This window comes from Pristiophorus japonicus, chromosome 7 (assembly GCF_044704955.1).
Source record: "Pristiophorus japonicus isolate sPriJap1 chromosome 7, sPriJap1.hap1, whole genome shotgun sequence".
Taxonomy (NCBI): Eukaryota; Metazoa; Chordata; class Chondrichthyes; family Pristiophoridae; genus Pristiophorus; species Pristiophorus japonicus.
Genome location: NC_091983.1, coordinates 153472238 through 153485232, shown reverse-complemented (window position 1 = coordinate 153485232; position 12995 = coordinate 153472238). Strand labels below are relative to the sequence as shown.

General features: G+C 41.5%; 1 protein-coding gene across 8 annotated transcripts in view; it reads right to left on the bottom strand.

Annotated features, from left to right (window-relative positions):
• The window catches only part of LOC139267314 (clathrin coat assembly protein AP180-like), a 375181-nt gene that overhangs the window by 73378 nt on the left and 288808 nt on the right, over positions 1 to 12995 (bottom strand). For 4 of the 8 annotated variants that reach the window (XM_070885426.1, XM_070885424.1, XM_070885427.1 and 1 more), the window contains exons 14-17: positions 11713 to 11874; positions 7943 to 8044; positions 3750 to 3833; positions 3488 to 3559 (exon numbers count right to left, since the gene is read on the bottom strand). The exons of 1 other annotated variant lie outside the window; for it this stretch is intronic. In XM_070885426.1, the coding sequence (XP_070741527.1) occupies positions 3488 to 3559; positions 3750 to 3833; positions 7943 to 8044; positions 11713 to 11874 (420 nt within the window). Of the gene's footprint in view, positions 1 to 3487; positions 3560 to 3749; positions 3834 to 4082; positions 4386 to 7942; positions 8045 to 11712; positions 11875 to 12995 lie in introns of all 8 variants that reach the window. 3 more of the 8 variants (XM_070885432.1, XM_070885428.1, XM_070885429.1) reach the window with 3 other exon arrangements.

The following is a 12995-nucleotide window of genomic DNA, read 5'->3' as shown; positions in this document are numbered from 1 at the left end:
TCGGTTCCCATCCCCCTGCCATTTTAGTTTAACCCCTCCCCAACAGCACTCGCAAATACTCCGCCTAGGACATTGGTTCCGGTCCTGCCCAGGTGCAGACCGTCTGTTTTGTGCTGGTCCCACCTCCCCCAGAACCGGTTCCAATGTCCCAAGAATTTGAATCCCTCCCTTCTGCACCACTCCTCAAGCCACGAATTCATCGGAGCTATCCTGCGATTCCTACTCTGACCAGCACGTGGCACTGGTAGCAATCCTGAGATTACTACCTTTGAGGTCCTACTTTTTAAATTTAACTCCTAGCTCCCTAAATTCAGCTTGTTGGACCTCATCCCGTTTTTTTTAAACCTATATCATTGGTACCTATATGCACCACGACAACTGGCTGTTCACCCTCCCCCTCCAAAATGTCCTGCAGCCGCTCCGAGACATCCTTGACCCTTGCACCAGGGAGGCAACATACCATCCTGGAGTGTCGATTGCGGCCGCAGAAATGTCCATCTATTAACACCCCGCGGGAGAAATTTCCCCGGAGGCCGCATGGCTGATACCAACGCCAGTGTTGCAGGTTCATCATCATCATCATAGGCAGTCTTGAAACGAGGGTGACTTGCTTCCACACAAAAAAAGGATGAGTTCGCAGGTGTTTCAATGAAGGACCTAATATTCCAGGTCCTGAACTGCATCCTGAAAGGTGGAAGATGCCTGTGCGTGGATTTTTTTTAACGTGTGGTGGCCGTTGCACACCAGGCACCACACGGGCTTGACAGAGCTAGTTCTTGGTCCAGTGGCAAGGGTTATCCAAGACGACTGGAGACCTGCTCTGCTGCATGGACCTAGTGCACACACATATCACATTGTGGGCTGGCCTGTGCAGCCCTTGGCACCGAACTCAAGCCTCCATCATATCCCTCCACAGTTTCTCGCCACTCCTGCTGTATCTGCCCACACTCCAATTACTGACGTGGACCTTGACGACTCTTCGCTGCCTTTGTGAAGCTGGCAGACATCCACTCTCAGGGCGGTGATTAAAGCCCCGGGACACCATCTTTTTTTGTCGGCCGGCTCAACGATGGCGACCCTAGAGTGGTCCGGACTGCCATTATGCAGCCTAGCACAGTCTTGGGAGTCGGGCTGCTGGCCCAGTCGCACACTGCACTGGTGGCCATCAGAGGCTGCGCAGTGGCCCTCCCCATTAATCCAAGGGGAGGAGCATTGAAACGGGTCAGCGCAACGCGGATATTTTTTGCCCCAGTAGCACCCTGGGACCCGCCCCTAAAGGAAGCGAAGTGTGAGAGATTGTGCTCCGCTTCGTTGCAGGGGTGGTAAGGGCAATTCTGTGGTGGGGGCTAAAAGTCCCAGCCCCGGAAGGCTACCGCCACCCCCAACCGGGGCGTGGGACAATTTCTGCGCCGATGTAAATATAAGTTGTTGCTGTGGCTTTCCTTTTGTAAGATATATGAAACACTTTTCAAATTCAGCTGCATTGGTACCATATCTTCCTCAAGAATTCACTTTGCATCCAATTTCAACCCTTCCCTCAACTTTATGTGGTCGATATTAGATTCTTCACCTGCATGGACTGCCTTTCTACTTCAGAAATGGGATTTCCATGGACACTCAACTGTCTCGATTATACTTCTTCCTGTATGATGTCTATATACTGTACCATCCTAGTTTCTGTGATTACTTCATTTTCTGCACAGGAACTTCTCAAATGGGTTTTCTTTTCAGCTGACGTTTTCCCATGTCCAGCTCATTTTTATCGCCTTGCCCTTCTATCATGATGACAGGGGCCTGGCTCCTCGTACTCACTTCTACTAGCCTTCACATTCAGCAGATCACTTTCCTCCAACAATAGCATAATCCTACCACCAAGCATTTCCTCCCCCTCCTCCCCACTGGCTATCCTTGGTTATTAATCTACCATCCTAACTTCGAGCTGCCGTCCCTGCCATTTTCTCATACAACTGGAGCCGATGCAACACCTACTCATTTACCTCACCCTACAGCACAGCCGAAGGCCCTAAACATACCTGCCATAGGAGACAGCAATCCACACACATTTCCTCCAAACTAGTATATTGTATTTGCTTGCTCACATTGTAATCTGCTCTGCATTGGGGAGAACAAACATAATCGGGTGAGCAATTTACCAAAAACTTCCATTCTAACTGAATAGTGTGACCTCACCATGATTTGTCACAAACTCACCTTCCCATATCACTCTGACCTCAATCTTTGACTTCTTCCACTGTTTCAAAGAAGCTCAATGCCAGCTTCAAGAACAGTATCTCGCCCTTTTCCTCAGACCTTTCCTCTGAACATTAACTTCAGCAGCTTCATGCATTAGTTTTCTGAGCAAGGTTGCATGTTTCGGCCACTGACATCTAGGGGAAGCAGGAGAAAGCTGGGTTCTGGGCGAAATTTTAGTTGGGATAGTTCGGGAGGGGGAAAAGAAAAAAAAGAAACCTCTCTCTTTTTGGATGCTGACAGACCAGTATTTCTAGCATTTTCTGTTTTATTTCATGGTTACTGCATTTGCAGTTTTAGACTTTTTAATTTTCCTCAATTTCTTGTTTTTCTGTCATGCATCTTTTCCAAAGTCTTTTCACACACATTTGTTCTTTGTGTCTTAATTATTTCTTATCTTTATATATTTCTTACTAGCTTTCACCTCTTGCCAAACTTTGAAAAAGACGGTTTTGTTTGCCAATGAACCTATTAACTGATCTGTGACAGGAGTCAGCACTTCAACTACTAATATTCTACCTTTTCCCCGATTGCTTGGCTCAGGGGCATTCTTCTCTCCACTCCTGACAACAGGTCTATAGCTAAAATATTAACCCCTTTTCTCTTTTCAGATGCTTCTAGAATTTTCTGTTTTTATTTCAAGAGTTCGAAGTTGAGTGTATCGACTATTCTTTAGATTTTTGATTTTAAGAATCTGAAATGCTAAAGACAATAACTAGGTTGGCTACACGGAATGCAAAAATAGTACATTTTGTTAAAGATATTAGCTTGGGGGATTGGCACATTTTCCATTTTAGATATACAGTGTGAGCATCATGCTTTCTCATCAGCATGATTCGATCTCAAACTTCCCTCACTGTGCCTCAATATCAGAAGAACTACCTCCACACTTTCTGCTTGCCACTTAAGCCACCTTCTGGCCTCTTATCAACATGGTTGCCAATTTAGTTCAAGTTACAACATTTTTGTACTGTGGATCCATCCTCACTAGGAATTGGATGGGGATTCCCCAAACTCATTTCACATTGGATCTTTCCAGCCATGAATCTGGGCAGTATTTTGAGCCTCGGTCTCAGAGGTGAAAGGCCAGTGTCCAACTCGCTGCATCACCCAGTCCCAAATGCAAAACATTTTTTTTTTTTTAAAACTGTTTTGTTCAAACAAAGATACTGTTACAATCCCATTTACTTTTCACAGTTGCCAATCTTATGTGCTCAGAGAGAAGAGGAGGACTCACCAGATAACAGATCAGCAGTAAGATTACTTTCAGGCAAAGGGGAAGCCCCACGAGAAGGGGTTGAAAAAGCATCTTTGAAAAGGGAAAGTGAAAGCAAGTAAACATCAATAATTAAAAGCTAAACTATTCCACTTTCCAAAAAATGTTTTTATACACATTTTGAAAGTTAAAAACGGACTCCAAAACATTACACAAACTGTTTAAAGCTTTTCTTGTTGTCTGAGAATTTCAGATGGGAAATGGACATTGTCCTGTTTTATACCTGATGCAAACAAGTCTACACTAGGACCCGCTTCTGGTTTGGGAGTGGTAGATGCATTTGGTTCAGGAACAGAATCAAATAAATCTAAGGACAAAGATAAGATAAATTAATTCCCCTCCCCCCATATAAAATCTGTGCAGTAAAAAAGTTTATTCTTTTTGAACACTTATCAAACAAATCTATTACACAAGCTAAACTCTGACCAGGAATTATGCAAGCTTGTTCTAAGGAATTTTTAAATATGTTTGCAACGAGTTTACTAGGCAATAAAATTTATCTTGTTGAATTATCACTGCCTTAGATCAGAAATGTCAAGAAAAAGAATAAAATTACCACCAAAAATATCAAGAACAGGTGCAGTGGTGGTGACAGTAGTATCAGCAGTTGTAGTGGCAGTAGCAGTAGTAGTAGTAGCAGTCGCAGTAATAGTAGCAGTAGCAGTCGCAGTAGCAGTAACAGTAACAGTCTCAGTCGTAGTCACACTAGTCGTTGTGCTGGTAATGGCACTGGTAGTTGTACTGGCAGTTGCACTGGTAGTGGGGGTAGTTGCAGGAACGCTGGCCTCAGCAGGCTTCATAGCAAAAAGGTCCAGTTCAGCAGCAGCCTCTGCACTACCTTCAGATGGTGCAAAAGGGTCTTTGGAAATGGGCAGAGGTGGGAAGAAAAAGGGTCAGAGGATGGAAAGTTAAGGGTTTACAATCAAGAAACTAGGATTAACATCTACACATCATTAGATTGGCTTATTTCTCCACATAAAATTCTTTATTACATTTGATTAACCCTAGTCACATACCGTAACAAGTTACAAAATTTACATTTATAGAAGGGTTAGTTTACACAAATAAGTGAACAACATTTCATATATTCTTCTCACAGCCAACTAGATTATCTCAATACTATTGCAACCACCACCCCAAATCAGGAAATTGCACAGTATACCACTGATTAGATAACTTTGAATAGGAAGGTTAGTGATTTAAAGAAAGAGGCTGAAAACCATTCCTTATTTTAAACAAGAAATGTTATTTCTAGTATTTGTAGCTTTAAAAAAAAATATATATATTGCGCATGTTTGAAAAACTGCTGATGGCATCAGGTTCAGAGTGGCTTTTGAGCTTAACAATGTGATGGATAATGGAACTGTTTTAGCAAAGTGTAGGATAATGAATACTTGGCTGAACCAGAGCAGGCCTTCAGTTTGATCCTGAGCTGAGCTTCAAACTTCATCAGGGCTTGGGAAGGAGATGATGGATTTTCAACTTCGGCCCCAAATCACTGCAAATTTAAAAGTACGCCTGTCGCAGTTGGGCCTCATCTGAATTTTACAAATGAATTGTGGGTGCTAACGAGTGTTCTGCTATAGCTCGCTGATTTACATGGCAGAAAACCGGCTGCCTTCTGAGTGAGGCCAGAAAGGAATTTGAGGCGTTGCAGACAGAGAGCCAGTTCGGGTCAAAAAGGACAAGGGTGAGTAGGACAGTGCTGGACAGGATAAATACAAGAGTGTTTTGGGCAAGTTCAAGTTTCTGGGAATGACAGGCTAGCACGGGAAGGCTTGCTTTCAGTGAACTGCAAGAAACTGTAAAGTCTGCTGGGTGGGTGGGGGAAAAGGAGGGTAGCAGCAGGCTGGAAAATTTTTTTGTGCTTGGAGAAAGCTCCTGCTGAGTCAAAAATATATTGAAAAAAATATATAGCTTACTGTTTCCTGAGGTCCTTTTAAGGACTACTGGTTAGGCCGTTCAACACTCAGTACAACTGAGACCGAGCATGCATGGCGCAGGCTCCATTCATTTGTATGTTAAAATTGCACTGGGTGCTACATCTGGTGCAGGACCTAGATTTCAATATTTAAACAGCCTCTTGCCAGTTTTGGGCAGGAGTTCTGGATGCAAATTTAAAGGCCTGTCTGAAAACTGAAGAAGATAGGCAAATGGATATCTAAGGTATCTGCCAGATTTTTCTCTGTCATTTGCCCATTTTTCAGGTAAGCAAGTTAGCCAGTAGTTGAGAATCACCACCCATATCTTCTCAATCACAAAGATTGCTTACTTACAATTCTGAAACACTGCCCATCCCTACGGAGTCCTGGGAAACCCAATTTAAATATGATAATGAAGTATCCCACCTGTAAGATGGGACAAATGCACACAACGCAACCCGATGCTGTAAAAATGGCAGCATGAGAGTACGCAGCGGGTTGGGGACGCAGTCACCAATTATTAATTTTTTACATCCAATCCACCTGATCCTCTGCTATCCATCGTAGGGGGTGGGTTAATATTAAGGCCGATATGTCTGAAGTATCTTGGGACTTTTTTTTTATGATGTTAAAAGTGCTATATAAATACAAACTATTGTCATAATCGCTCAAGGGAAAACCCTTCAACATAGTTAACTGGTTAGTCTTTAGCCAGCTGCCAATGAGGTGTCAACAGCCTGGCTGATAATCCTGGCGCTCAAATGCCACTGAAAAGTGAGCAGTGCCCTGGGTTTCAGTTCAGTTGAGCAAAGACCGTTAGGACTGGGATGCAAGCGCCAATTGTTGCTTCCTGTAATAGCAGTTACGCAAAAGGTCACTTCTGCAGCCAAGACATCCACTGAGGTCTTTTCTGGCCTAGAAATCCTTCTTGAAGGTTTCAGTGCATTTATCCAGTGAGTAGTTGACAAAATCCCAGGTACAGTCACCCGTCTGCGAACTTAGTTGTCTGATCCAAGTCAAGTTTGCTGTAGTTGTGCTAAGATTGGTCTCAATACAGTTGAATTAAAGAAAACTGCCACAATTCCTGCTCCTAATAATTCAGCCACCCCTGATAAAAGTGAGAGTGTGTGATTGTGATTGTGAATGTATGCTCTGCAAGGAAATAGATTGATCAGAAATCGTTTGGTCAATAAGAAACAGTGTACATGTGCTCAATGAATGTGCACTCATTTGCTTTGTTCTTCTTCAGGAAACTCAAATAAGTAGCCCCCTGCTCAACATTGTAGCTACTATTCAATTTTTAAAAATGGCCTGAAAATATAAAGGGGGTGAAATTGCTCAGCGCCCTGATTGAGGACAGCAACTGACTCGGGGTGGTGAAAATACAGTAACTGCCCCTCATAGGAAGTGGAGCGCAATCTTGCGTGCTCCACTTCCTGTTGGGGTGGGTTCAGGGGCGCTACTCGTTTCGCGTAGCGCTGAGGCGTTTCAACGCCGCTCCCCTTCGGAGTGTCAGGCGGCTCGGACCATGCCAAAGAATCTAAGTACGGGCCAACCAGTGAGTTGGCCAAAAAAAATGGCGGCGCACGCCGCTCCCGGCCTCCCCTTTAATTTCTGCCCTGCAGGCGAATGTCGGCCCGGTTCTTGACTTATATTGACACTGCTGGCGGCAGCCTCGCAGGGCGCTGGCCAATTTCCGTCGCGGGGCCCAAAAGGGGTTGCCGCACATGGCAATGGTGTCATCGCTGGTTGTGCGGCGGCCCAGGGCCCTTCCGGCAGGGTGCGCCGCTACTGTGGCACGCCTCCGCTAACTCCCACGCAAATTGTAGTGCTCTTAAAAAAGTGCGCGCATTCAGATAGAAATGTTGTGTACATCAAACTCAGATGATTGGCTTTCGCCAGTTACTGTTTTAGCTCGAGCTACTCTGACACAGAAGTAGATTGAAGTGGTTGTAGAAAAGTTTGTTACTCAGACTGTACTACTCCGTTAGCTGGAAGAGGATGCACGACAAGAAGTTGCCTGCAAAGAGTAAAATCACTGGAAGGGGGTGGGGGAGATGGGGGGTGGAAAGAGATGTGGAGGAAGGGAAGGCAATACAATGAGGAGAAAGAAAGCGGTCCAGGAAACGGTATTTTGTTGGGATACTCAAACATTGTTTCATATTGTTCTGAAACCTATTCAAGTAAATTAGCGTTACAATTTATGGGATAAAGGAACATTGAAAACAGACATCAACGATATTTCGTTCTGTATTTCAGGTTAAAGTAATAATGTCTTGCTAAACGAAGCAGATTTATAATACTAGATAATTTTTTTCTTTTACGTTACACAATAAGCAAAATATATCACCAGGTTTTGTATATGTTACAAAATTGTGGCTTAAAGTCTGAGAACTCAGTTATTTTAAGAGAAATCCCACAAAAGTAAAGAATGACCAAACATTCTAAAGTAGTTCACTGATAACTGCAAGTAAACTAATGATATGAGACCCACCAGTTCCAGCACATGCATCAAGCGCTGCTGCTGCAGGGGCTGTTGCTGCTCCTGCCCCTTCAGATGTTGTTGTTTCTTCAGTAGGAGAAGCTGCAAATGCATCTAAGATGCATTACCAACACCATTCACAACAGAAAGTGGAGAGAAAAGCAAAAAGAAAAAGACAGGGATATACAGAGCAAGAAACAAATCACAAGTCTGTAAGCTGAAGGCATATCAAAGTCCCCATTACAGTATACAAATTTCCTAAAACTAGAGATATAAATTTTGGAATTTAAGCCATACAAGAAATCACCTGATTTGAGGGGAGGGGGAGGGGGCTTCATATTTTCTGAAAGACAACTGCGATAAACAACATCCAGAATGAAAATGTGCATCAGCATTTCTATTCTTCCCTTTGAAGTGGCTTACTCACATTTTAATTACTATATATTCTAGCACATTAATGTATTCAAGTGCATCAATGATATCTTAATATTTGCGGTTATGAATTAAGGGAGTGATTTGTGGACCTATATAAATTTAGTAAAATGGTACTAAAATAGGGAAGGAATTTATACACTACTGTAGACATTCAATTGCAATTTATAATTTTGATTAAGATACCCTTGAAACTGAATGATTATTCAGTTATGTTCTCTGATAAAACAAAAACTATGAACTATACTAGTTGTATGTGGCATGCTTGCATTCAAAGTGAAGGATGATGGCACTATTTTCAACTTCACATACAGTAGCAGACATCCTTGTGAAACACTAACAGGTCAGATACAACATAGGGCTCACATTGCTCTACTACTGTACCCAAACCTCAAACTAAAAAAAAGTGATGAGAATGGGTATAAAAATCTTAATACAGAGCTACTGATTTGTCATAGCCACCCAAGGGTGGTGGTTCTGAGGTGGTGATGTGTTGATGCACTGAAACGACACTTTTCAAAGTCACGAATAGCATCCTCTGACTGTGACCGCGGTAAACAATTATCCTTCTTGACCTGTTTGCAGCCTTTAATACGGTTGACCATCCTCCTTCAACACCTTTCCTCTGTCATTCAGTTGGTTGGGACTGACCTTGCCTGGTTCCATTCCTATCTGTCCAGTCGTAGCCACAGAAACACCTGCAATAGATTCTCTTCCTGCTCCTGCACGGTTGCCTCTGGAGTCCCCCCAAGGTCCTATCCTTGGCCCCCTCCTATTCCTTATCTACGTGCTGCATCTTGGTGACATTATTCGAAAATGCAATGTCAGGTTCCATGTGAACACCCAACTCTACTTCACTTCCACCTCTCTTGACCCCTCCACTTTGTCAAGCTGCTTGTCAGACATCCAGTATCGCATGTGTAGAAATTTTCTCCAATTAAATATTGGGAAGACCGAAGTGATCGTCTTCAGTCCCCACAACAAACTCAGTTCTCTAGCCACCGACTCCATCCTTCTCCCTGGCTACTATCTAAGGCTGAACCAGTCTGCTTCTCCACCATTCTCTCCTCCTTTAAGACACTCCTTAAAGCCTACCTCTTTGACCAAGCTTTTGGCCATCTGTCCAAACGTCTATTTCCACCTCCGTCCCTACCTCAGCCCATCTGCGGCTGAAACCCTCACCCTGCTTTTTTTTTTAAAAACCTGCAAACTCGACTACTCAATGCTCTCCTGCCCAACTTCCACCCTCCATAAACTTGAGCGCATCCATAATTTTGCTGCCCATATCCTAGCTCACACCATGATCTACATTGGCTCCCAGTCCATCGACGGCTCAATTTTACAATTCTAATCCTCATGTTCAAATCCCTCTCCTCGCCCTTTCCTATTTCTGTAGCCTCCTCCAGCCTTACAACCCTCCAAAAACTCTGCGTTCCTCCAATTTTGGCCTCTTGTACACCCCCCACACCCCACCTTTGTTGGCTATGCCTTCAGCTATCTTAACCCCAAGCTCTAAACCTCTCTACCACTCTCTCCTCCTTTAAGACATTCTTTAAAGCCTACCTCTTTGCCCAAGCTTTGAGTCACATTTCCAAATGTCTACTTTGGTTGATAACGCTCCTGAGGCATCTTGGGACATTTTACTACATTAAAGGTGCTATATGAATCCATGGTGTTGTTGCCAATTTATACTGGAGTGGCCCCAAACCACAGAGCGTGTGATTGCATGTACATGCATATGCAGTGATGATTACAATTCAACTTCTCACATGGATGTAATTTTAGGATGTTACACAGTTTCAGGGAAAAATTGTGTATGTATTGGTTTTAAACTAGAGTAAATAGGGAACTGCTCTAAAAATAACAGACTACTATGCATTTTGAGAGACTGAACATACTGTATTATATTATTGTTCCATGAAATGAGAGATAATTGAACAACCACAAAATAAGGCATGATCATGATACTTTTTGTTCATGGAAGATTTGTTCCTACCACAAACATTGGATTTAAATGCTATTTCTTGCACATCAGCGGTATTAGTAGCTTTACTTGTATAAGTTATGATCAAGTAAAATTTCCAGGATGTTTATGCTGTACAGGAATAGAATGAAAATGGTCATTAAGTAAAAATACAACTGAGGTTATTTTGCACCTGGGCAAACTTTTGAACCCTCTGAGAATCTAGATTTATTGGGAAAGAGAATGCAACTGGAATGGTTAGGCTGTAACAAAGTTATATTGTATTACAAGTGAACTAGTTTGAAAATCATATTAGTAAGTTACACTTTTGCCAGTAAGTTTGACTGCTAAGGTAACAGTATCAGGATAGATGCAGGAGTAGTGTCTTCATTCATAATCTACACATTCTTGGATTTAAACATTGACTAGTCCTACTTTATGTAAATGTATTGTAATGAATGTACATTTAGGATAAACCATTCTATCTTCATTATTCACCAATGATATAAAACAGAATTTTAAAAGGACTCTTCATGGAAGATTTAAAAAAAAACAGCCACATGACAAATCTTGCTTAAATAGCAGGCTCAGAAAATCAGCAAGGAACCTGTGGTTGGACCTACAAGTGACCTCAAGATACCCAAGCAAAGGAATACAAAACAGATTGGATGGATTTCTCACTTGTTATTGCTATGCAATGATTTGTACTGGAAGTATACATGTGTGGATACCCGAAGATGACATGATCAGGCTTGGCTGTGACGTCTCTCATAATAACCTGACAAGATTATTTAGGTTCACACTCAGTTCTGAGGAAAAGGTCATTCATCTGAAACATTAACTCGGTTTCTCTGTCCAGAGATGCTGCGTGACTGAGTTTTTTTATTTCACTATATTTCATTGATGTACAGTACTATATATTCAAAATGGTAAAGGCGTTCATGTTTTCACAAGTTTTCTCAATATGTTCATTTGGTGCATGTATTTAAATCAGATCAAGGTGAGGTTTATGGCCAGTTTAAAAAGTAACCTGATTGAATAAGTTTTCTGCTTGGTTACCAAGGTAAGGTTTGAGTTCAAACATCCATTTCTACTCAATATGAATAGGTATCAAGTTCACTCACATAAAAGAACTGTAATGATTATTAAAAGCTTCAGATCATTTCACGTTACAGTAAATTTCACCAAATAACCACAATCACCACTTAAATTAATTCTCTTAAGTTTCAATAGTCTATACATACTACAACAGGTATTCCTCCTACCAGTTGTAGCCAAGTAAAGAATACTGAACATGCCGAAAATCTTAACTCCTGGGCAAAGATCCTTCCTGTTTCGGAGACACCAGTATCACCGAGCTAAGAGATGCCAGAACACCCGAACTGACCTCCAAAAAGATCCTGATCAGTGGTTGTTGCTGTAACAGCAGCAGCAGTAGGTGTAGTAGTATCAGCAGTTGTAGGAGGAGTGATCAGGGAAGCCTCTGCTGCAAATGGATCAGAAGGTTGTGCCTCAGAGGTATTAGGAAGGGCAGGAGAAGCCAAAGAATCTGTATTGCAAGTGTCAAAGGAAAGAGGGGGAAGAAAAAGGAATAAAAACATTCTCGAAGTCAGACTCCAATTGTTCACTTTGGAAAATAATGCAAAAGTGTATGAGGTGATTGTTTTCAAATTTTAGATGAATGAATTCTAATAAACCACATTTAATTAAACTACTCACCTTCACCTAAAAGATCTGTTTTATCCATTGCAAAGATGCAGAGTAAAGAAAGTGTAAAGAGACAACAGTTCAATAAAGGGTACCTTTTGTAATAAAATAACCTAATTATACTACTGATTTTTGGAAGTTTTCATTTTAAATTGAAGTACAGAAACCAAGTTCAAATGGATTGCCAAGAGTATCAAAAACAATGCAACATTCAATATTACCACATCGTGCGTTTTGCCTTCTTCCCACAAATATCAAACTCTTGTAGCTTTTCTGCCAGTTTATTGAGAACTGTTCAGAACAAAAATGCCACTTCAGTGTCATCTCAAATTTCAAAGTATGAAGACAACACAGAAATCCCAATAAATCTTTTCTTCCATTATTTTATATAATTGAAATATCTTATCTGAAATGACTGTATACATGTTGATGTCATTTTTAACTATGTAACAAGGCTTTTCTATAGGTGAAACAATAGACACGTCGTTACAAGGTTTCAAGCGTATTGCGATCAGCTCAAAAAGTCGATTTATCATCAGAAATATTTTCTATATTCTGTAGCTTAGGATAAACAATTGAAGCTGCTTTTTCATGCCACACATGTGAAAATATGATTTTTATCTCCATTATTTCTATTAATGTTATGAAATAGTGAAGGTAGCCTGAGATAATGTACTAAGTACCACAACAAAACACATTTAAAACTTATATAAAAGACACACATGCTTTGCATATTGTAGCTTTTATAGAAGCTAGCATATTTTTGTGAAATGTCATATTTGGATATCCCTCACGAATATATTTTAAAAGCAATTACTGCCAAAACCACCTTGCTTAAGGCCAGTTCAAATGAGAGAAAATTATCAGCCTATCCTTTGCCAATGTTATCAGGCACTATCCAAGATATTAGATCAAACTGCAAGTCAGTGGGGAACGTATAATTACAGTCAATCCAGCCAACTA